Raw genomic sequence first — 24,406 nt, forward strand, 5'->3', positions numbered from 1 at the left:
TCAAAGCAAGAAGTCATTGATACTGGGAGACCAACGCCGGAGCTGTCAGATTTGATTCAAACGTGTGTGGTCCGAGGACAGAAAATAACGCGTTCATTTCAAAAGGATTGGTATACTTGAAAAGAATGGCTGTATGGGTGTGCAACAAAAAAACGTCTTTATTGCTTTCCCTGCCTTTTATTCTCAACGAATGTTTGGACCCAAATGAGATATACTGAGGTGGTGACTTGTCCAGGGTGTACCCTGCCTTCCGCCCGAATGCAGCTGAGATAGGCTCCAGGACCCCCCGCAAACCCGAGAGGGACAAACGGTAGAAAATAGATGGGATGGGATGGATCTGAAAAACCTGCCAAGAAGCCTCGAAAAACATGAAGCTCATCTGCCCACATTCAAGGTCAAATTTCTTTAAAAATGTTTGGAGAGTCACGTATTGATCTGGCTGTAAATGAACAACGGACACTAAATATCAGCATTCACAATGCCAATGTAAAGGAAAATCGTGAGATATTAAAAGATCTGATAAACACCACTTGCTTCTTGGGGAAACAGGAGCTTGCATTTCATGGCAATTATCTCAATTGAGAAAGAGAGACTTTTAAAACTCAAAGAAAAAGAGAAAAAATAGGAGTTTTACAACAAAGTCATAGAGATCTTCGTCCAGAAGTAAAGGTGAATGGACTTAATTTACAAGTAAAGGTAAGATATACTGGCTAGTGCAGGAGTCCCCGAACCACAGCCGGATGCGGCCCGCCAGCGTCCAAAATCCAGCCCGCGGGAAGTCCCAAGTTTAAAAATGTAGATTTTTGTTTTAAAATATGTCCTTTATAATTCCTTTTCCACCACTTGTTAATCTCTGTGTCTCCTAGCCGCTCAGGCAAATCATATTGTCTAAAAATGCAATATATATATGTGTATAACCAGTGACGTGCGGTGAGGTTCACGGCTGGTGAGGCACTGACTTCATCACAGTCAGATTTACAAACATATGAACCCTAAAGAGTATCTTATTCACCATTTGATTGGCAGCAGTTAACAGGTTATGTTTAAAAGCTCATACCAGCATTCTTCCCTGCTTGGCACTCAGCATCAAGGGTTGGAATTGCGGGTTAAATCACCAAAAATGATTGCCGGGCGCGGTGCCGCTGCTGCGCACTACTCCCCTCACCTCCCAGGGGGTGAGCAAGGGGATGGGTCAAATGCAGAGGACAAATTTCACCACACCTAGTGTGTGTGACAATCATTGGTACTTTAACTTAACTTTAACCTTACACATACAAAGTGTAGAACACAAAAAAGCACATTTAATAAAGAAATGGTTTATTATGGTCTACCTTTACTTATAAATGAAGTGCATGCGCAGCTTCTTTTGAACAAAAGCATTGATAACTTGTTTATAGAAGTCTTCCTTATCTTTCTTCAGTTTTAAAAGTCTCTCTGTCTCGATGGAGATGATCCTTTAATTATTACCTCCTTCAATTGAAAGTCCAGTTTAGAAAACTGCTTTATTTTAGATATGTAATCCTCCATGTTAATAGTCCAGGCAAGAGGAAAAAATAAACGATCGCTGCTAACTGTTGCTGCTTGTTGTCACTTCTTCTGCAGCCGAGTAGTCGCAAGAATGATCTCTGGGATCACTACCGCCCTCTACCACCAGGAGGCGGGATTACTGCGAGCCTCACACAGTGCGTCTTTTGCAGCCGTTTTATGATTGCTCAGCACAAGAAATATGTTACACACATACAGTTGTTGACAAAATACACTGTACATTATATTCATCAGCTAACTAAACTATGGAAATGTATAATATAATTCATATAGCAATACGGTCTCACTGCACAGCAGGCCAGCAGTTAGCCGAGTCATTGCGCAATCCATGGTGAGGCTCAACTCAGTGACGTGCCTCAACTGGCTGGTGACTCACCGCAAGTCTCTTCTCAGTATTTGAACGGCAAATGTGAAAATTCAGCGATTTTGAATAAAGATAATCTAAAACTGGTGAAGTTAAATGGAAAATAACTTTATAGTATAATCACTGGATACATATAACAATTTAGTGAATTTATTTTCTTTTTACATTTTTTTTCTTTCCATGACTGCATGTCACTGGTATATATATATATATATGTCTTTGTTATATATATATATATATATATATATATATATATATATATATATATATATATATATATATATATATATATATATATATATATATATATATATATATATATATATATATATATATATATATATATATATATATATATATATATATTTATATATACATACATATATATATATATATATATATATATATATTAGGGCTGTGAATCTTTGGGTGTCCCACGATTCGATTCAAAATCGATTCTAGGGATCACGATTCGATTCAAAATCGATTTTTTTTCAATTCAACACGATTCTCGATTCAAAAACGATTTTTTTATTTTATTTTTTTATATATTTTTTTTATTTTTTAATGAAAACAATATACAACAATACCATAATAATGCAATACAATTTAATTTTGGAGTTCTGAACTTGTAATTTCTTGCAGTATTTATTAAGTGGTAATATGTCACATTTGTCCCAATTACCTTTATACCCTGATAAACAGCCATATTCAGTGATGACATTATTGATATAAAGAAGAGAGGAGTTAACATGTGACAGGTAAAAAAAGTATGTCGTCACAATACATCGATAGCTTATTATACTGAGAGCCAATTTTTATACCATGAATATTATTTTCACTTCTTATTTTTGCAGCTAAGGGTTCAATAACCAAATTAAATAATAATCCAGATGCAGGACATCCCTGTTTTACTCCTCTTTTTAACAAAAAAGGTTCTGAAATATGATTATTGGTTTTGACTGATGCCATGGGTCTTGTATAAAGCATCTTAATCCATTGTATAAAATTATCTCCAAATCCAACTTTATGTAATGTGCAAAACATAAATGACCAGTGTATGCCTTCTCCGCATCAACAGGGATAAGGGAGACTTCTAGCATAGTAAATAACATTAAACAATTTCATTTTATTGTCTGAACATTGTCAACCTTCCATGAAGCCAGTTTAGTCAGTATGAATTAATTTTCCTATTACATTTGATAATCGTGTGGCTAAGATTTTTGCCAAGATTCAAAAGGATTCTCTACTCATTCAATACATAGGATTTCAGCAGGATATACCCCAGTCTGCTGACATGCAAGCAGAGTAGTAGATTTTTGTAAAAAGCTTTTTTAATTGTAAAGGATAATGTTTAATCAACTGATTGCAATAATGTACATTTGTTTTAACTATTAAATGAACCAAAAATATGACTTATTTTATCTTTGTGAAAATATTGTGATTTAGGGCTATATAAATAAACATTGATTGATTGATTGACACAGTGTGTTGTCAAGTTTATGAGATGCGATGCAAATGTAAGCCACTCTGACACTATTGTTCTTTTTTTTTTTTTTTAATAAATGTCTAATGATAATGTCAATGAGGGATTTTTAATCACTGCTATGTTGAAATTGTAACTAATATTGATACTGTTGTTGATAATATTAATTTTTTTCACTACTTTTGGTTTGTTCTGTGTCGTGTTTGTGTCTTCTCTCAATTGCTCTGTTTATTGCATTGTGAGTGTTGCTGGGTCGGGTTTGGTTTTGGAATTGGATTGCATTGTTATGGTATTGCTGTGTATTGTTTTGTTGGATTGATTAATAAAAATGAATAAATAAATTTTAAAAAATAATTTAAAAAATGTATTCCAAAAAAAAAAATCGATTTTAAAAAAAATGACAATCGATTCTGAATCGCACAACGTGAGAATCGCGATTCGAATTCGAATCGATTTTTTCCCACACCCCTAATATATATATATATATATATATATATATATATATATATATATATATATATATATATATATATATATATATATATATATATATATATATATATATATATGTGTGTGTATATACATGTAACAGTCACTGTTCTGCGTTGTGTCTTTTGTAGTGAGGCGCACACACAGGAGTTGAGTCGTGGAGGATTTATTCACCTTTTTTTGAATGGAAACAAAAAGAACAAGGCGTCACACACAGTCCACAGTAAACAGGATCTCTCTCCACTAAAGAATAAAGAAAGAAATAATACACACTCATATTAATGCCACAGCGGCACACAAGATGTCCACACAGACACGCAGCAGAATTTTTGACCCGTGCGCAAACTCACGAGACCAGGAAACCCCGTAATAACTGCCGCTAGCATTAAGCTAATTAAGCTAATCCACACATCATTTAGCACAGGGGTGTCCAAAGTGCGGCCCTGGGGCCATTTGCGGCCCGCAGCTAATTGTTTACCGGCCCGCCACACATTCTGGAAATGCTATTGCAAAAATTTTAAAAAACATTTGAAAAAGTGGAATGAGGTGAAATCTAACTAAAAAAGTTGCAATGTTGACACAAAGCTGCCATGCAGGCTTTTTTTTTCTTTTGTCTCTTTATTTTTTTGTTTTTTTGCCATTGCTCCAAAAAAATATATATATATATGTTATAATGAATTATTGACCTATTCAAGGCTCCAATTATTTCAAATATTTCACTTTAAAATGTTTTATGTGGGAAATATTGCATATATTGTGTGGTTGCCATACAAAAACATCAACATTTTATTTGAAAAAAGAGCATAAAACAAACAAAATAATAGTTCAAACGTAAAATGGACATATATATCTGAAGTTCAGCTCGTAACTTAAGTGTTGAAAGTAAAAAAAAAACTAATAAAAATGTATCACTTTCTGAGTGGAGCACCTTTTGGATCCCAAATATATTTAATGGGATTTTATTTATCTTTTCACTGTGATTACTCAAAAATAATAATGAATTAAAATCAATGGTGTCCTGCATTATTGATCTTTTTAAGGCTCTAATTACTTCACATCAAACATTGCTTTCTGAATGTTTTGGGCAGTGGGGGAAATACTGCATATTATTATAAAAAACTAAGTTGTCTTTGACAGAGAAGGCATAAAACCTTTTTGTTTTTTTAAACTTTATATCAACCTTAAGTTGATTTACTGTAGAGATTTACTGTAAGCGTTAAATAAATAAAAAAAATAATAATTTGACTTGTTTTTAACATTTTAATGACTTAGACCCTTTATGGTCCCCGGGAGCCCTAAAGGTAAAAAACAAACAAAATCCATATATTTTGTTATGGTTTGAAAATGAAAAATATCAAAATAGCCCCCGCATGCTTTAATTTTTCCGTGTGCGGCCCTCAGTGGAAAAAGTTTGGACACCCCTGATTAGGGATGATGTTTGATAAGAAATTATCGAGTTCGAGCCTGTTATCGAATCCTCTTATCGAACCGATTCCTTATCGATTCTCTTATCGAGTCCAGATAGGTTGTTGTATATGAAAAAAAACACACAATATTTGGTTTAACAAATCACTTCACATTCTCTACTGCTCACTAGTGTTACATATCTGGGTTATTGTGCAGAAATATGGGAAACAACTACAAATGTGCACTACATTCGTTAACCGTGTTACAAAAAAAAATTATTAGACTGATACATAATGTTGGATATAGAGAACATACAAACACTTTATTTATTGAGTCAAAAATATTAAAGTTCGATGATTTGGTAAAATTGCAAACAGCTAAAATGATGTGGAATTAAATGATGGAATGGATGAAGTAAAGAAGTTAAACATTGTACTGATATGATCCACTTTAAGAGGTTGTTCAAATGAATAGTGCTTACAAAGTACAAAGAAGAAGAACTATGAGAAATACTTTCAACCTTTTTGAAAATAAGATATTCTTCATCTCAGTATATTAATAATGACTGAATTAATTAATTACATATTACAAAACTGTTGTTTGTACTAATTCACAGATATTTTATTATAAAAAGGTCAGTAAATGATGTATATATTTGTATGAAGTGGGAAAGGGGTAGGATTAAATAAGCTTGACTTCTTCCTACTCCTGTAAAGTGAAATGATATGAAACTGATGTATTATGATGTAGTCGGATCATGTTTTGTTTAGTTATGTTCTGTTAATTTTGGACTTCCTTAGTTGTTTTGTGCACTTCGGGGGTTTGTTTTAGTCACCATGGTTACTTATGATTCTCACCTGCCTTGTACGCGCACCTGTTGCTCATCAGAGACTCTATTTAAGCCTGCCTTTTCCGCTCACTCGTCGTGGCTTCATTGTTTGCATTTGCAACAGTTACATTGGCATTCTGCTTTTCCAGCTCATGATTCCTGTGCTAAGTTACCTTAGCTTCTAGTATTCATGTGCTGAGTAAGTTTTTGCTTTAGCTTCTCGTGCGAACGTCACACTTTCCTTTTGTTTCGTTCCTGTCTGTTGTAATGTGTATGATTTATGAGAAATAAATCATCTCCTACCTGCACGCTTTCGTCCGGAGCCGTCAGTTTTGCGTCCCGGGAACGAACCACAGCACGCTGCACCCCACCGTGACAAATGACTGGGCTACGTGACGTCATTTCTTGTGATGTCACACGGGGCATTCCTTGTCGGGACAGGATTCGTTCCAAGTGATTCGAATAAAGAACCAATTATTTTTCTTTACTATAGTGGTCTCGATAACGGGTACCGGTTCTCAAAAAGGGATTCGAGTCCGAGGATTCGGTTCTTTTCTTATCGAACAACCAGGAAAACCGGTTTCGAGCATCATCCCTGCCCCTGATTTAGCTTATAAAAGTCTGGTTTTTACAACAATTTAACAACCATCATTCGGGAATTTAACCCGCATGCTTATCAACAAGTCACAAGACAGTGTGCATTCTTATAGAATACTTTAAGAGCGACAACCAAAAAGTTTATAAAAAAATAAAAGGAGAGAGACATAAACGTGATTTACCAGCTCCGAGCGTCAGTGCTCACTGAAGCTGGATACACACAGGTGCGACGCCAAATCACCCCCCAGGGAAACAAAAAGGTATGTAACGGAAAATAATAGAGTTGAACCTATTTACAATGAGAAACACTTTTGGGGAAGTTCACAACAAAAAATTATGTGAATAAATGACCAAAATTAAAATAAAATACAATTTAGCTCAGCTACATACACACACACACATACATATATATATATATATATATATATATATATATATATATATATATATATATATATATATATATATATATATATATATATATATATATATATATATATATATATATATATATATATATATATCCCTTGTGGATCATTAAAGTTTGTCTAAGTCTAAGTCTAAGTTTAGCACTTAACAATACTGCTACATGATGCTAGTGTTTCACTAAAGCTTGACCTGTTTAGCACACAGCTTTTAAAACTTATTGCTCACAATCCTTATATTGTGGCTCAAAAATACGTCATCATCATGGCGCCGATGAAGGCTGCCTCGGTGCTCTCGTGCGCTCTGTTTTGTTTGTTTTTGTACATAAATTGTGTTTCCGGGTGCTCTTACACCCGTGAAGAGCTACTGAACATCAGATCCATCATCCCTATGGACTTGTTACCAGTCATCTTAGCGTCAGCTGCGGATTTGGTCCATTCTGTGCTCAAAAGAGGGAAACCGCATCGAAGAGGAAAGAGAGCAGGCGCACTTGTCCGTCTTCGCGGACGGGGATTACGCACGCCTCTACCAGGCATCTTCCTCTCCAACGTCCGCTCACTTGCCAACAAGATGGACGAGCTAGCGTTGCTGATGAGAAGGAACAAGGACTTCTCCTCATCTTGTGTGTTGTGCTTCACGGAGACTTGGCTGAGCGCAAGTGTCCCGGACAGCGCGCTTCAACTGGAGGGCTTTCATCTCCTCCGCGCGGACCGAGACACGGCGCTCTCTGGCAAAAAAAGAGGCGGTGGACTCTGCTTCTTTATCAACAATAGCTGGTGTACAGACGTGACTGTGGTTTTTAGACACTTTTCTTCTTCTCTGGAATATTTCTTCATCCACTGTAAGCCCTTTTACTCACCGCGTGAGATTGTTTCATTCATTCTCGTGGCTGTTTACATCCCGCCCGGCGCGGACGTGCGTGACGCTCAGCGCGCGCTTGCAGGACTGGAACGGTCTTTTCCTGACTCCCTTGTTATCGTGCTTGGTGACTTTAACAAGGGAAATTTGAGCCAGGAATTACCAAAGTATAGACAGTTTATTAAATGCCCGACCAGAGAGGAGAACACGCTGGATCACTGCTACACTACATTGAGCAAGGCTTTTCATGCAGTCCCGCGCGCTGCTCTTGGACTATCAGATCACGTGATGGTGCACTTAATCCCTTCATACAGACAGAGACTGAAACTGGCTAAACCTGTTATGAGGAACATTAAGTGTTTCACCGCCGAGTCTGTGGACGAGTTGCATGCTTGTTGGGAGACGACAGACTGGGAGGGAATTGGAGCGGCCACGAACAATCTGGACGAGTATACGGACACTGTGACCTCATACATACAGTTCAATGAGGCGCGCATCATTCCAACGCGCACCAGGGTTTGTTATAATAATGACAAGCCCTGGTTCACACCCAAGCTCCGACAGCTGCGCAAGAAGAAGGAGGCTGCGTGGAGAAGCGGGGACCGAAGTACATACAGAGAAGCGAAGTACCACTTCACCAGGGAAGTGGAGAAAGCTAAATCTGTGTACTCTAACCGTCTACAGGAACAGTTCCGCTCCAATGATTCTGCGGCAGTTTGGAGAGGTCTAAGGGCCCTTACGAACTATAAGCCCAAAACCCCCCAGGCCCTGAATGACCGGACTCTCGCTCAGGGCCTCAACACACATTACTGTCGTCATGAACGGCCTTCAGCTCATCAAAGCCATGCTCCCCCCACCATCACCCTCCCCACCAATGCCAGCACTTCATTAAAGGAGTTAAAGGCCTACTGAAATGAATTTTTTTTATTTAAACGGGGATAGCAGATCTATTCTATGTGTCATACTTGATCATTTCGCGATATTGCCATATTTTTGCTGAAAGGATTTAGTATAGAACAATGACGATAAAGATTGCAACTTTTGGTATCTGATAAAAAAAAGGCTTGCCCCTACCGGAAGTAGCGTGACGTAGTCAGTTGAACATATACGCAAAGTTCCCTATTGTTTACAATGATGGCCGCATGAAGTGAGAGAGATTCGGACCGAGAAAGCGACAATTTCCCCATTAATTTGAGCGAGGATGAAAGATTTGTGGATGAGTAAAGTGCAAGTGAAGGACTAGTGGGGAGTTGAAGCTATTCAGATAGGGAAGATGCTGTGAGAGCCGGGGGTGACCTGATATTCAGCTGGGAATGACTACAACAGTAAATAAACACAAGACATATATATACTCTATTAGCCACAACACAACCAGGCTTATATTTAACATGCCACAAATTAATCCTGCATAAAAACACCTGCGTGTTTGTTATGCTAGCTCCTAGCTCCTCTGCTAGCTCCTAGCTCCATAGAACACGCCAATACAATTCAAACACCTGATCAACACACACAATCACTCAGCCCAAAAGACCGTTCACCTAACCCAAGGTTCATAAAGCTTATATATTTTTAAAAAGTTACGTACGTGACGCGCACATACGGTCAAGTTATGAAATGTTTAGCAGCCAAGGCTGCATACTCACGGTACCTGATATTCAGCTGGGAATGACTACAACAGTAAATAAACACAAGACATATATATACTCTATTAGCCACAACACAACCAGGCTTATATTTAATATGCCACAAAATAATCCTGCATAATAACACCTGCGTGTTTGTTATGCTAGCTCCTAGCTCCTCTGCTAGCTCCTAGCTCCATAGAACACGCCAATACAATTCAAACACCTGATCAACACACACAATCACTCAGCCCAAAAGACCGTTCACCTAACCCAAGGTTCATAAAGCTTATATATTTTTAAAAAGTTACGTACGTGACGCGCACGTACGGTACGGTACGTGTTATGCTAGCTCCTAGCTCCTATGCTAGCTCCTAGCTCCATAGAACACGCCAATACAATTCAAACACCTGATCAACACACACAATCACTCAGCCCAAAAGACCGTTCACCTAACCCAAGGTTCATAAAGCTTATATATTTTTAAAAAGTTACGTACATACGCAAAAAAAAGTTGCGCACATACGGTCAAGCGATCAAATGTTTAGAAGCCAAAGCTGCATACTCACAGTAGCACGTCTGCGTCTTTGTCATCCAAATCAAAGTAATCCTGGTAAGAGTCTGTGTTGTCCCAGTTCTCTACAGGCGTCTGTGTATCGAAGTCAAAAGTCCTCCTGGTTAGAGTCTCTGTTATCCGAGTTCTTCCATCTTGACTGCATCTTTCGGGAATGTAAACAAAGAAGCGCCGGCTGTGTACTGTTGTGGCTGACTACGTTCGAAAAAAACGTCCATTTCGCACAGACAACTTTCTTCTTTGCTTGTTCAGCTTCCTTCTCCATAATGCAATGAACATGATTGAAACAGATTCACGAACACAGATGTCCAGAATACTGTGGAATTATGAAATGAAAACAGAGCTTTTTCGTATTGGCTTCAATGTGGAAGGCATACCTGTGTTCCCCGGTCTACGTCACGCGCATACGTCATCCTCAGAGGCGTTTCGAACCGGAAGTTTAGCGGCAAATTTAAAATGTCACTTTATAAGTTAACCCGGCCGTATTGGCATGTGTTATAATGTTAAGATTTCATCATTGATATATAAACTATCAGACTGCGTGGTCGGTAGTAGTGGGTTTCAGTAGGCCTTTAAAGGACTCCAATGACATCACAGGACTCCAAAAACTTCATAAGACTGTAAAGACCCTCTCCATCAAAGAAGAGGATGTACGCCGGCAGTTCTTGAAGCTGAATACGCGGAAGGCCCCCGGGCCGGATGGTGTCTCCCCCTCCACTCTCAGACACTGTGCGGATCAGCTGGCTCCTGTCTTCACTGACATTTTTAACACCTCTCTGGAGCTATGCCGCGTGCCGTCCTGCTTTAAGACCTCTACCATTGTCCCTGTCCCCAAGAAAGCACGGATCACAGGACTAAATGAAAACAGGCCGGACACGCTGACGTCTGTGGTCATGAAGTCCTTTGAGCGCTTGGTCCTGCCCCACCTCAAGGACATCACCGCCCCCCTCCTGGACCCACTGCAGTTCGCCTACAGAGCCAACAGGTCTGTGGATGATGCAGTGAACATGGCCCTCCACTTCATCCTGGAGCATCTGGACTCCCCAGGAACCTACGCTAGGATCCTGTTTGTGGACTGCAGCTCTGCCTTCAACACCATCCTCCCTGGACTGCTACGAGACAAGCTCTACCAGCTCAGCGTGCCCGACTCCCTCTGCAGTTGGATTAATGACTTCCTGCCAGACCGAAGACAGCACGTACGGCTGGGGAAGATTGTCTCGGACAGTCGAACCACAAACACTGGTACTCCTCAGGGCTGTGTACTCTCCCCCTGGCTCTTCTCCCTGTATACAAACTGCTGCACTTCCAGTCACCAATCCGTAAAACTGCTCAAGTTTGCGGATGACACCACCCTCATCGGGCTCATCTCGAATGGCGATGAGTCCGCCTACAGGAGAGAGGTGGACCGGCTGACGTCCTGGTGCAGCCTCAACAACCTGGAGCTGAACGCCCAGAAAACAGTGGAGATGATCATGGACTTCAGGAAAGTCACAACCCCACCATCCCCCCTCACCCTGATTGACTCTCCCACCCCCGTCCCCATTGTGGACTCCTTCCGTTTCTTGGGCACCACCATCACCCAGGACCTCAAGTGGGAGCTGACCATCAGCTCCCTCATCAAGAAGGCCCAGCAGAGGATGTACTTCCTGCGGCAGCTGAGGAAACTTAAGGTGCCGACCGAGATGCTGGTGCAGTTTTACTCAGCCATCATAGAGTCCATCCTGACCTCCTCCATCACAGTGTGGTTCCCCGGCGCCACAGTCCAGGATAAGAATAGACTGCAGCGCATCGTACGTGCTGCTGAGAAGGTGATTGGCTGCAAGCTCCCATCCCTCCATGACTTGTTCTCCTCCAGGACCAGCAGGCGTGTGGGTCGGATCACAGCTGACTCTTCTCACCCTGGACACACGCTATTCTCCCCTCTCCCCTCAGGCAGGAGACTACGCTCCATCCAGACTCACACCTCCCGCCACCTGAACAGTTTTTTCCCCTCGGCCATCAGGCAAATGAACAATAACTCCTAACAGCAGCTCCTTGAATTCCTTGAATTCCTTCTAAGTCTATCTGATAGCTCAGTTACAGCTCTTTTTATTACCAAATATGTGTTATATGTTTTTATGTCGCACGTTTGCACCAAGAAAAATTCCTAGTTTGTGAACCCGTTCTCAAACAATGGCAATAAAACTATTCTGATTCTGATTCTGATTCTGAGCACTTAACAATACTGTTACATGATGCTAGTGTTTCACTAAAGCTTGACCTGTTTAGCACACAGCTTTTAAAACTTATTGCTCACAATCCTTATATTGTGGCTCAAAAATAAAAGGTTCTGGATCATTATTTGTCCCAAAGTAGTCTTTGTTGGCTCTCATTAAGTCTTCTGTAAGTAGTAGTATTAATTGTTGAAAGGAAAAGCGGAAGTTGTGATGCATCTATGAAATGTGTCGCCGTATGTTTAAAATGAGCATGTTATTATGAATGTGCCGGTTACTATACATTATATATATACTTACAGTATGTATTTAAAATATCAATGAAAGTTTTTTTTAAAGCGCTGTATAGTCGGAATACAGGGACTTCCATTGTTAGCTGACTAGCATGTATTGACGAGTTAGAATACATAAAAAAAGAAAAACATATGTCTGTTTTTCTCACAGAGGGATTGTGTATAACAGGCAACATTCCAAAAAAGTCCAGTTCCCCTTTAAAGGCCTACTGAAACCCACTACTACCGACCATGCAGTCTGATAGTTTATATATCAATGATGAAATCTTAACATTGCAACAAATGCCAATACGGTCGGATTAACTTATAAAGTGCAATTTTAAATATAATAAATGATAAATGGGTTATACTTGTATAGCGCTTTTCTACCTTCAAGGTACTCAAAGCGCTTTGACAGTATTTCCACATTCACACACACATTCACACACTGATGGCGGGAGCTGCCATGCAAGGCGCTAACCAGCAGCCATCAGGAGCAAGGGTGAAGTGTCTTGCCCAAGGACACAACGGACGTGACTAGGATGGTAGAGGGTGGGGATTGAACACCAGTAACCAGCAACCCTCCGATTGCTGGCACGGCCACTCTACCAACTTCGCCACACCGTCCCCCGGCAAACTTCCGGCTGAAAACGTTTCGATATGACGTTTGCGCGTAACGTGAACAGTGGAAGCGGAAGTATTCGGAGCCAATTGAATCCAATACAAAAAGCTCTGTTTTCATTTCAAACTTCCACAGTATTCTGGACATATGTGTTGGTGAATCTTTTGCAATTTGTTTAATGAACAATGGACACTGCAAAGAAGAAAGCTGTATGTGCGATCGGTGTATTAGCGGCGGACTACAGCAACACAACCAGAAGCACTTTGAGGATAGGAGACACGCTAGCCGAACGACCTCACCTTGACTTCCTCCGTCTCCGAGCCGCCAACCGCATCGGTGATCGGGTGAAGTCCTTCGTCGTACCGTCGATCGCTGGAACGCAGGTGAGCACGGGTAGTGATGAGCAGATGAGAGCTGGCGTAGGTGCAGAGCTAATGTTTTTAGCATAGCTCTGTCGAGGTTCCGTAGCTAAGTTAGCTTCAATAGCGTCGTTAGCAACAGCATCATTAAGCTTCGCCAAGCTGGAAAGCATTAACCATTTATTTACATGTCCAGAGTTTGGTAGTATTGTTGATCTTCTGTCTATCCTTCCAGTCAGGGACTTATTTCTTTTGTTTCTATATGCAGTAAAGCCCGATGCTATCACGTTAGCTAAGTAGCTAAAGAGCTTCACCGATGTATTGTCGTGGAGATAAAAGTCACTGTGAATGTCCATTTTGCGTTTTCGACTCTCATTTTCAAGAGGATATAGTATCCGAGGTGGTTTAAAATACAAATCCGTGATCCACAATAGAAAAAGGAGAGAGTGTGGAATCCAATGAACCCTTGTACCTAAGTTACGGTCAGAGCGAAAAAAGATACGTTCTGCACTGCACGCTAGTCCTTCACTTTTACGTTCCTCATCCACAAATCTTTCATTCTCGCTCATATTAATGGGGTAATCGTCGCTTTCTCGGTCCGAATCTCTCTCGCTGCTGGTGTAAACAATAGGAAAATATGAGCAGTCCTTCCACCGGTGTCATCACGCTACTTCAGGTAGGGGAAAGGCTTTTTTTTATCAGAGACCAAAAGTTGTGAACTTTATCGTCGTTGTTCTATACTAAATCCTTTCAGCAAAAATATGGCAATATCGTGAAATGATCAAGTATGACACATAGAATGGATCTGCTCAGGGGCGCCGAAAAGGGGGGGTAAAGGAGACGGATTCTTGGGGCCCATGATGGAGGGGGGCCCAGAGAGGCCCCTAATGATGATGAAATTATAATACAGGGGGCCCTGTAAAGATTCTTTTCATGGGGCCCAAAATACCTAGCGGTGCCCCTGGATCTGCTATCCCCGTTTAAATTTTAAAAAATTCATTTCAGTAGGCCTTTAAGGCAGGTTTACTTAAACTGTCGACCCCTGCTGGCCATTTGGAAGTATGCAGATTTCATGTCACATTCCATCACTTTAACCACACACTAAATATGCCAATCATATGCATCCTGTCAATCAATGGTGTAGAAACATGTTTTATATAAATATACAGAATAAAATAAAGGATGCAGGAGGAGGGGCTACTTTTGTTTGCTTAATTACATGCGAAAACAAATTGAAAGGTAAAAGTTTTAAAAAAGTGAAAAAAGAACTTATAATTTTTAATAACTACATGCTGCCCGTGGGTCAGATTTTGGAACATGGAACATAGGCTCCATGGTGTAATGGTTAGCACTCTGGACTTTGAATCCAGCGATCCGAGTTCAAATCTTGGTGGAACCTTATTGCAAACAAATTGTACTTGTGCAGTTACTACAGCAGATATACTACTTGTATTAATATATTTCTCAACGTGTCCATAAAAACAGTCGCACTATCAAACCATGCAACAAAACTGTCTTATGCAAACATTTTGTAAGGAGACAACCTTTTAGTGTAAGTGTAACACTTTTATTTATGAATCCTGGACATGGAAGGTGAGTGAATATGAAAGTAATAGCATGTTTACTTAAAGTATTCGCTTTGAGTCAGACAGTAAAGCAAATAACTCAAGCAAGTTTATAAAAACCACTCAGTGTGGTAGAAAATAAACACTTGTTATATTCTAGATGCAATAATACACAGTTTTATATTGGTATTGTTAATTTTGGTGAGGTGTTACAGCAGAAGAACCATGTGGACGCCGCCCCGAAATAAGACCTAAGAGTCCCCCTTAAGCACAGACACGAGCTCCCCGCTCTCCTTCAGCTCCTTGACAATATCCAAACCCCCGATGAGCTCCCCCTTCACGTAAATCTGCGGGTAGGTGGGCCAGTTGGAGTAAGTCTTGAGACCCTGTCGTACCTCCTCGTCCTCCAGGATGTCAAACGTGTCATAATCCACGCCGGTGCCGTTCAGGATCTCCAGGATCTGCCGACTGAAGCCGCACCGCGCCGCCTCCTTGCTGCCCTTCATGAAGAGCATGACGGGGCTCCGGTTGATCGCCGTCTTGAGACGGTGTTCCAGGGTGACCGCTTTCGGGCAGGTGTTCTCCAGCTCGCCGGACTCGGCGAGCTCCTTGACGATGTCCAGTCCGCCTATGAGCTCGCCGTTGACGTACAGCTGAGGGTAGGTGGGCCAGTTCGAGAAGGTCTTCAGACCCTGTCGGACCTCCTCGTCGGACAGGATGTCGAAACTGCTGAACTGGACGTCGTGTTCCTTAAGGAGGGCAACGATCTGCCGGCTGAAGCCGCAGCGAGGCTCATGCGCTGAGCCTTTCATGAAGAGCATGCAGGGGGCCGCATTGATCAGCTTGTTCAGCCGCTGGTTCAGGTCAGTAGGGCCGCTTTCAGGCTCACCCGCCAAGCCCAAGCGCTGCACCTTCTTGGTCAGCTCGGGAGCGTGGGCTCCGTCCAGCCGGTCCACTTTTTCACCTCCTTTGAAAAAAAGGAAAGTTGGCACCGAGGCGATTTCGTACTTCTCCGACACCTCCGGCACCGCTTCCGCCTCCAGTTGGACGAAGGTGCTGTGAGTGTGTTCTTTAGCCAGCTCGGCCATCACTTCGTTCATTAGGCCGCACTGAGGAGCCCATGCCGCCTGGAAGTGCACCACCGTTAGTCGTTTGCCGGCTTTGGCGAGGATCCCCTCAAAGTCCGACTGAGTCTTCGCCTCAACGATGTTCGCCATTTTCTTTGAAGCATTCGGGGTTTTCTTCTTCTTCGTCTTCTTCCTTCTTCTTCTTTTTTGCTTAACATGGCTGCAAACTGAGTTTGTGCGTTACCGCCACCCTCCGGATGTGGAGGAGGATTTAAGGATTACTGGCAGAGACTGAGTTTGATATTATACATGGTTTCAAAAACAACATTCATATATATGGGGCATTCGAACGAGTTACTTCAAAGTGATGACCCATTACCAAATATTCAGACACAGATTTGACTGAGACTGTGATCTGTTAAACCCAATGCATTACCGAGGTAGTGGTAAGATACACAAATACAAAATCATCATTCATAAGGTACTTTCTATTGAGAAATGACTGTCCCCAACCTAAATGTCATCTTATTAAAATACAGTTCTAAATTTTTTATTTTATTTTTGTCAATGGTGTAATTAAAACAATCCTTACAATTAAGTTTTAACAGATGTTTGAAGACTCAGATTTGTTGTGGATTCAATTTTTAAAATTAAACTGCTCAATAAATCAATCATGTCCCTGGTTTTTATGTCATTAGCGAAAAACTAGAGTTTTAGAGGCTTGACTGATTCTAGGTTTAAGTCACACCCCTGTATTTTTAACCAGGACTGTGTTATGCGTGATCATATCCATTTTTGCCTCCAGTTTTGTATGATATGTGCGTAGAGATTTCTGTCGATGTCAGTCCTCGTAGTGCCATGTCTAAACCGTAGACACAAGTACCGTAGTATCCCTGCTTTTACTTTGAAAATAAAAAGTTCCGGTGAAAGGATATGAGAAAAATGTCCGTAACTGTTTACTGACCATTTTAAATTTTTCTGTCATGAAATATACAATGCAAATCCAAACGTTTTTTATATTTAGCTATCGCTTAAAACACCCAAAAACATAATGCTTGGTTTTTATTTTTGTATTCGGTTTTAATATTTTGTATTTTTTTAAACGAAATTCAAATACACTAATCGTTTTTTTGTTTTTCTATTTCCATTTATGAAAGGAACATTTCAAAGACCAATACATACATTGACCTTCTTACTGCGAACTTTATATAGGGGGGAAAAAGACGATCGATCCGGAGTGGAGGAGGCGGAAGTAAACCAAGAGCGGTGGCTAAACACGTGAGAGTATCCAAATCTTCTTGGCGGTTGTGCATAAGCTGTTTTGTGACTGGATCGAGATGGAAGGGGATAGTGACGGGATGTATGAGGAAGGTATGGACGTGGATAGGACTAGAGGGGAGAGAGGAAAGAAGGGGAGTGGAGGGCATGAAGGAAAGTCGAGTGCTAAAACAGTTCACGAAGAAGATGAAGAAGTAGAAAAGAGGAAAAAGACTATGGAAGATAATTACAGGATTATATATACATTTAAATCAAGTCAAGACATGAATGACATAAGTTTAATGACACTGGTTAAGGGGTTAAAGAAGGACATCGGAGAGGTGGTGATAGCGAAGGTGCTTAGGGACGGACGACTTTTGATTAAATGCAAAAATGGAGAGCAAAAGAGTAAAGCAATGCGGTTGCAAAAACGGTGCAATAAGATAATAAAGGAAAAAATGGAAGTGGGAGAACGAAAGGGGGCAAGAGGAGTAGTGACAGGAATTCCAAGAGGTGAAAATTTAGAAGAATTGAAAAGACAAATAAAAGGGGGAACTGTCAAGATGATGACAAGAATGATGGCATATAGAAATGGAGAAAAGACGGAGAGCGAATCAGTATTAGTACAGTTTGTCGAGGAAGTCCTCCCGCAAAGAATTATGATTGGGTTTTTAAGCTTTTATGTTAGAGCTTACGTCCCACCCCCAGTACGCTGCTTCAAGTGCCAACGCTATGGGCACATAGCCAGTGAGATGTGGAAGGTGTGGAGGGGAGTAGGGATGTGCGTATCGATCCTGTGGTATCGATATATCGATACTCACACGCTACTCATTTGGCATTACTTTTCTGAAAAAAGTATCGATATAAACCAAAAAACGGCGTGTGGGGGAATGCAAGAATCACTTTCAGATGTTTTTGATGACTTACTTAACTTACTATGTGCTGGGACACCCCTGTACCTGGTAGTGTTGTGTCGTTCGCGAACGATTCGTTCGAAAGAACGAATCTTTTGAGTGAACGTACTGAACCGAATTACTTCATGAACTGATTCGTTCCTTTCTCAGTTCAGTTGAGCTCCGCCGCGACCATGCCGGTATGAGTGGAACTGGCGCATTCTGTGACTCACTGAACCCTCGACGTCGGCGAACGACGCAGCCAATGAGAGGGCGTGGGGAGGGACTGAGCGAACGATTCGTTCACCGCGGATTAACGACATGAATCACTCAGTGAACGTCAACGCTCTCGCTCTCTGCTCTGCTTGCCCCAATGCCGCGAGTGATTCTCCCCCCGTCGCAGGGATATGTTTCATGCCTTTGGCATCCGTTCTCCATTCATTCTCCAAGCTAACGGCTAATGTTGACTCAAGCCACATGAAAACAAACACCCATTATCTCAACACATAAAGTTAAAGAAAATCCGTGCAGGCTGAGCAGCAGCGACGCGAGGGGGAGGGGCGGAGGGTAACGTGTAGGGCAGGCTGTTTTGAGAAGATTTAAAATAAAAATAATAACTAATGTATGTACACATACATAGGCTATTATTTACACAGTTATTGTAACAAAAATACATTTCTCCTTGGGGATCAATTCTGATTCATATTATTAGTATTATTATTATCCATTCTACTGCAACTGTTGTTGTTGTTTAGTAGCTATCATCATCATTATAATAATGCAATTAAACTGTACTGCTGCTGCAGAAGTGATTCGGTACACGTACTGAACTGCGGCCACAGTGTGGCGTTGTCAGTCACTGATTCTAGTGATTCGCACTGTCAAAAGAACTGCAGAAGAGATTCGGTACACGTACTGAACTGGCCACCGTGTGGCGTTGTCAGTCACTGATTCTAGTGATTCGTACTGTCAAAAGAACTGCAGAAGAGATTCGGTACACGTACTGAACTGGCCACCGTGTGGCGTTGTCAGTCACTGATTCTAGTGATTCGTACTGTCAAAAGAACTGCAGAAGAGATTCGGTACACGTACTGAACTGCGGCCACCGTGTGGCGTTGTCAGTCACTGATTCAGTGATTCGTACTGTCAAAAGAACTGCAGAAGTGATTCGGTACACGTAATGAACTGCGGCCACAGTGTGGCGTTGTCAGTCACTCATTCTAGTGATTTGTACAGTCAAAAGAACTGCCGATCCCATGAAAGCAAGCCACATGAAAACAAAATGAGAGTAGACTAGTAGAGGAGACAGAAAGAAGGGGCGGGAGGTAAAGTGTAAGCAGGCTGTTTTGAGAAGATTTAAAATAAAAATAATAACTAATGTATGTACACATACATAGGCTATTATTTACACAGTTATTGTAACAAAAATAAATTTCTCCTTGGGGATCAATTCTGATTCATATTATTATTATTATTATTATCCCTTCTACTGCAACTGTTGTTGTTGTTAGATTAACGCGAGTCCCTACGCAGTGCGCGAATGTCGAGTAACCCCTGGCTGCAGCCCGCAGATCGAGGAGGGGCTTATTTTACCTCAATGTGGGCGGGTCTCAACGTTGAGCCCGCAGGCTTCATCTGGTGGCGGAGATCCGGCACAGCACAATGACTTAATATGGAAAAAGGTTCATGTATTTGATAGACTTAGACATTCCTACTTTTAACTTGTCAAATGTGTTTTTTTTACCATGAAAATATATATATATATATATATATATATATATATATATATATATATATATATATATATATATATATATATATATATATATATATATATATATATATATATATATATATATATATATATATAAACCATAGCATTTACCATGAAAAAAAATAAATAATAATTATATATAAACCATAGCATTTCCATAAGAGTATAGACACATATTATTTTGCACACTCAATTATATTAGCTAAGTCAAATAAACCAAAGACAGAAGACTTTGCATCATTGATTTTATTTTTCACCCCAGGTTAAAAATGTTTGATCTGTAAAGAAAAAAAAAATGTTGTAGCCTAGCCAAATACATTCCTTAAGCTTCCATAAATGTTTAACAATGGCAAGTATCAAGGTATTTTTCTGGCCCATAACAAGCAACCCTGTTCCCTGTTTCCAGTTCTGTTAATTTTCCACTGTCTAGAAAGGAAACATATTGCCGTTCTTATAGGCACAATAACAATGCAAGATGTAAAACTAAGGTAATTGAAATAAGTGGAGGAATTACGCTTTAGTCTAGCAATAGTTGACTACAAGACTAATTAATCACATGACCTCTCACCTGTAGCCCTCCTTGCTCTCGTCGCCTTTTTCTGTCCTGCAATCGGTCTTCTTCAGACCTTAGTGATTTAATGACAACATACATTCACTATGAAAACATTCATGTTGGTCTGTTGACCGTGAGTAAAACATTTTTTTTGTGATTTGTGATATTCAAAGCACTTACGGCATGGGGAAGTTCTGCAGGAGAGCGAGACACCACCATCTCCTAATTTGCAGCATGTTTTCCTTTGAAGAAGGAAATGCAGGAAGATGTTAATATCCATCCATCCATCCATTTTCTACCGCTTATTCCCTTTGGGGTCGCGAGGGGCGCTGGAGCCTATCTCAGCTACAATTGGGCGGATGGCGGGGTACACCCTGGACAAGTCGCCACCTCATCGCAGAGATGTTAATATGTTGTAAAAAAAATATAACACCTTGTACACTAAGCATAATGTGTCACGATTTACACATACCTCTCTGAAATCACAATTGGCTCCCATTACAATGTACAGAGTGTACTGTAAGCCAAGAGGTACTGCTTAATATAATGTCAGGCGTATTCCCAAGGATACATTTTTTTCAATACAAATGAATGTGGTTTTAATGTAGCAAGCAAACATTTTGACAGACAACAGCAATGCTATAACATGCTGATTTGGTCTTACCATCAAAACAAACACGCCACAGTTGTTGGAGCACCCTTGCTTTGTTAGGCCCTGAGGTGTGAACAATGTATTTTAATAAAAGTATGGCAAGAAAATAGTAAAAAGTTAGCAAATGCTATTATGTAATGTCTCACCTGGACATCATTCACACCAAGCTCTCTCCAGGGGCCAGAAGAGAGGCTGTGAGGAACGTGTCTGTACAAATAATAAGCCAAATAAAAGTCACTCAACTTCAATCAACTTTTGATTGAAAAGCACGCATAAACGCTTGGAACAAAGCCTGAACTGAATTCAATCAGATTCGGTGAACGAATTTTTTGAACGAATCAATTTAAGGAACTGATTCTAGTGATTCAGTACAGTCAAAAGAACTGCCGATCCCATCACTAGTACCTGGCAGAGTAGAGAGCTGGCCCAGTCACGTGACAGGAGACAGCGAATGAGCGTCGTCAACGTGCAACACACACACAGCCAGCCGACAGCGATGCAGCCAGGCATATCCAGTGTTGTCCAATTGTTGACTTAAAACAGGCATTGTTTTTTTGTTTTTTTAGTAATGTTTACTGAATATTTTTGTTTAAATGATTATCCTAAATTCAAATAATTTCCACACAGGGGAATTTACTGTTAGTTGAAAATTGCTTGAGTATTTAAAACAAGATAAGAAATAGATACAATTTGGAGATTCTTCATCTTTGCATTACAGTTTTATTTTTTTCCAAGGAAATCTTGAAAAATATGATTTAATGTGATTTTGGTTTTAATCTGTAACATGATTTCTTACATTTAGAAAACATTAGCCTATTTCATATTTCATTAATTGCTAATTATATTACAAACTTTAAAAAATAACTGCAGCTTCTTGCGATTCGGATTTGACAGTTAATTGGAAAGCCCTAATATCTAATTATTATTATATATAATATATAATTATTATTATATATAATATTTTATTTATTTTTAATATTTATGTTATTTATTTTAATTTTACTTTTATTATATATTGACCATAATAAATGTGGTATAAATGGTCTGTATTTGTCTTGTGATTTGTCTTAAATAATAACAATAGTAATAATATTTTTGACTGACAAAAATTGCCAATAAGAAATGAATGGTATCGGTATCGGTTTCGGTATCGATGAAAATGCAAGAAAAAGTATCGGTATCGTATTGAATCCTAAAAGTGGGGTATCGCCCATCCCTAGAGGGGAGCATAAATATGGACAATGTGGAGATAATGATCTGGTCAAGTGTTGTAACTGTGCGGGAATCACACAGCAGCGGGGGATGTGTCATTAGGAAACAGGCAACAGAAGTACAGCAAATCAGAGTAGAAAGAAATATTACATACGCAGAGGCAGTTAAAGTAAGAAATCAAGAAAGTGCAGAACAAGATAGAAGTGAGAATAGTTCAGAACGAGACAGAAGTGACAATAGTTCAAGTAATAAAAAACAAGAGGCAGCAATACAGGACTTTCTATGGACAAGCTAGTTGTGTTCCTGGCATATGTCATAAACTGCACAGAACAGGCAAGAAATAAAACTGAGAAGATCAAAATAATTGTCAAGGCAGCAGCAAAGTTCTTAAATTTAAAAGAACTATCTTGGGAACAGGTACAAGGTGAACTACAGAGAGTAGACGAGACAGAGTCATGTTACCACAATCCAACGCCATGTTAATTGTTCAGTGGAATGCCAGAAGTTCAATAGCAAACGGACAGGAACTTAAGGGATATATTAATAATATGAAAAATAAACCACATATAATATGTATTCAAGAAACCTGGCTGAAGCCAAAATTGAGCTTTATCATAAAAGGATACATAACAATACGTAAAGATAGGAATGATGGGCAAGGAGGAGGATGTGCCATATTTATTAAAGAAGACATGCATTATACAATATTAAAAGAAAAACAAGAACTAGAACTAGTAGGGGTAGAAGTATGGAATAATAAAGAAAGATACAAAGTGCTAAACTTCTATAATCCGTGCAAGAAATTACTAATTCATCAACTGGAAAAAATAGTTGAGCACTGGAGTGGCAATATCATTTGGTGTGGTGACTTTAATGCACATAGCACAATGTGGGGTGAAAGGGATGACTGGAATGGGGAAACATTGGAAGCATTTTTGGAGGAAAAAGAACTGGTGTGTGTGAATGATGGGTCGGGAACAAGGTTAGATGTAGTTACGGGTAAAGAAACAGCAATAGATTTAACACTGGTGTCACAAGGGTTAGCAGGAAAGGTAGAGTGGGAAGTAAATAAAGACAGCACTATAGGAAGTGATCACTACCCAATCTTCATTCACATAAACATAAACCAAAGGACAGAAAGCACTAAAAAAGAAGGAAGATGGAAGTATAATCACGGTGATTGGGGACAATTTAGGGAAAGTACCGACATGACATTAAAGGAAGTGGATATAAATCAAGATATTGAACAACTGAATACAGATATTACAAAGTGCATAATAGAAGCAGCCAAAAAGAGCATACCAAGGAGTAGTATAGGGAAAAGAAGGAAGATAGTGCCGTGGTGGACACAAGCGTGCACAGATGCAATAAAAGAACAGAATAGAGCATTTAGAATATTGAGAAGAACACATAATTTCCAAGATATGATCCAATATAAAAGGCACCAAGCTAAAGTAGTATACGTTATTAAAAAGACAAAAAAACACTATTGGATAACGTTTTGTGAATCATTAAATAGAACTACTCCTTTAGGCCAAGTGTGGGGAATGATCAAGAAAATGTCAGGGATCAGAAGTGAACATAAAAATCATGTGATGAAAGATGGGACACGGTGTGTGGTAGAAAATAAAGAAAAAGCAGAACTTTTAGCAAAGACATTTGTTAAAGTGCACAGTAATGATAATTTGAGAAATGTAGAAAAACAAAAGAGAGAAGAAACAATTAGTTTAAATATTAGGGAAATGGTGGAAGACAATGATAATAGTTTAA

The 24,406-nt window shown here is 39.9% G+C and overlaps 2 protein-coding genes and 1 non-coding gene across 5 annotated transcripts in view; 1 reads left to right on the top strand and 2 right to left on the bottom strand.

Annotated features, from left to right (window-relative positions):
* The window catches only part of lta (lymphotoxin alpha (TNF superfamily, member 1)), a 48,018-nt gene extending 41,563 nt beyond the window's left edge, over positions 1 to 6,455 (bottom strand). The window contains exon 1 of one of the 3 annotated variants that reach the window (XM_062064165.1): positions 6,424 to 6,455. The gene's annotated coding sequence lies outside the window, so the exon portion shown is untranslated. The remainder of the gene's footprint in view (positions 1 to 6,423) is intronic. The other 2 variants (XM_062064166.1, XM_062064163.1) reach the window with 2 other exon arrangements.
* Positions 6,456 to 14,990: 8,535 nt separating this feature from the next.
* Positions 14,991 to 15,062, top strand: trnaq-uug (transfer RNA glutamine (anticodon UUG)). The gene has a single exon. It is a non-coding gene; the product is annotated as a tRNA-Gln (tRNA).
* A 146-nt stretch (positions 15,063 to 15,208) lies between these two features.
* On the bottom strand, positions 15,209 to 16,533 carry glrx3 (glutaredoxin 3). The gene has a single exon (XM_062064168.1). It carries the CDS (start codon positions 16,443 to 16,445, stop codon positions 15,480 to 15,482), a length of 966 nt encoding a protein of 321 aa, XP_061920152.1. The 5' UTR covers positions 16,446 to 16,533; the 3' UTR covers positions 15,209 to 15,479.
* Positions 16,534 to 24,406: the final 7,873 nt, after the last annotated feature.

Source organism: Entelurus aequoreus, linkage group LG11 (assembly GCF_033978785.1).
Source record: "Entelurus aequoreus isolate RoL-2023_Sb linkage group LG11, RoL_Eaeq_v1.1, whole genome shotgun sequence".
Classification (NCBI taxonomy): domain Eukaryota; kingdom Metazoa; phylum Chordata; class Actinopteri; order Syngnathiformes; family Syngnathidae; genus Entelurus; species Entelurus aequoreus.

What these genes read in the sequence shown, in the direction of transcription:
- glrx3 (XM_062064168.1), bottom strand. Translation starts at nt 16,445, where the DNA reads ATGGCGAACATCGTTGAGGCGAAGACTCAGTCGGACTTTGAGGGGATC.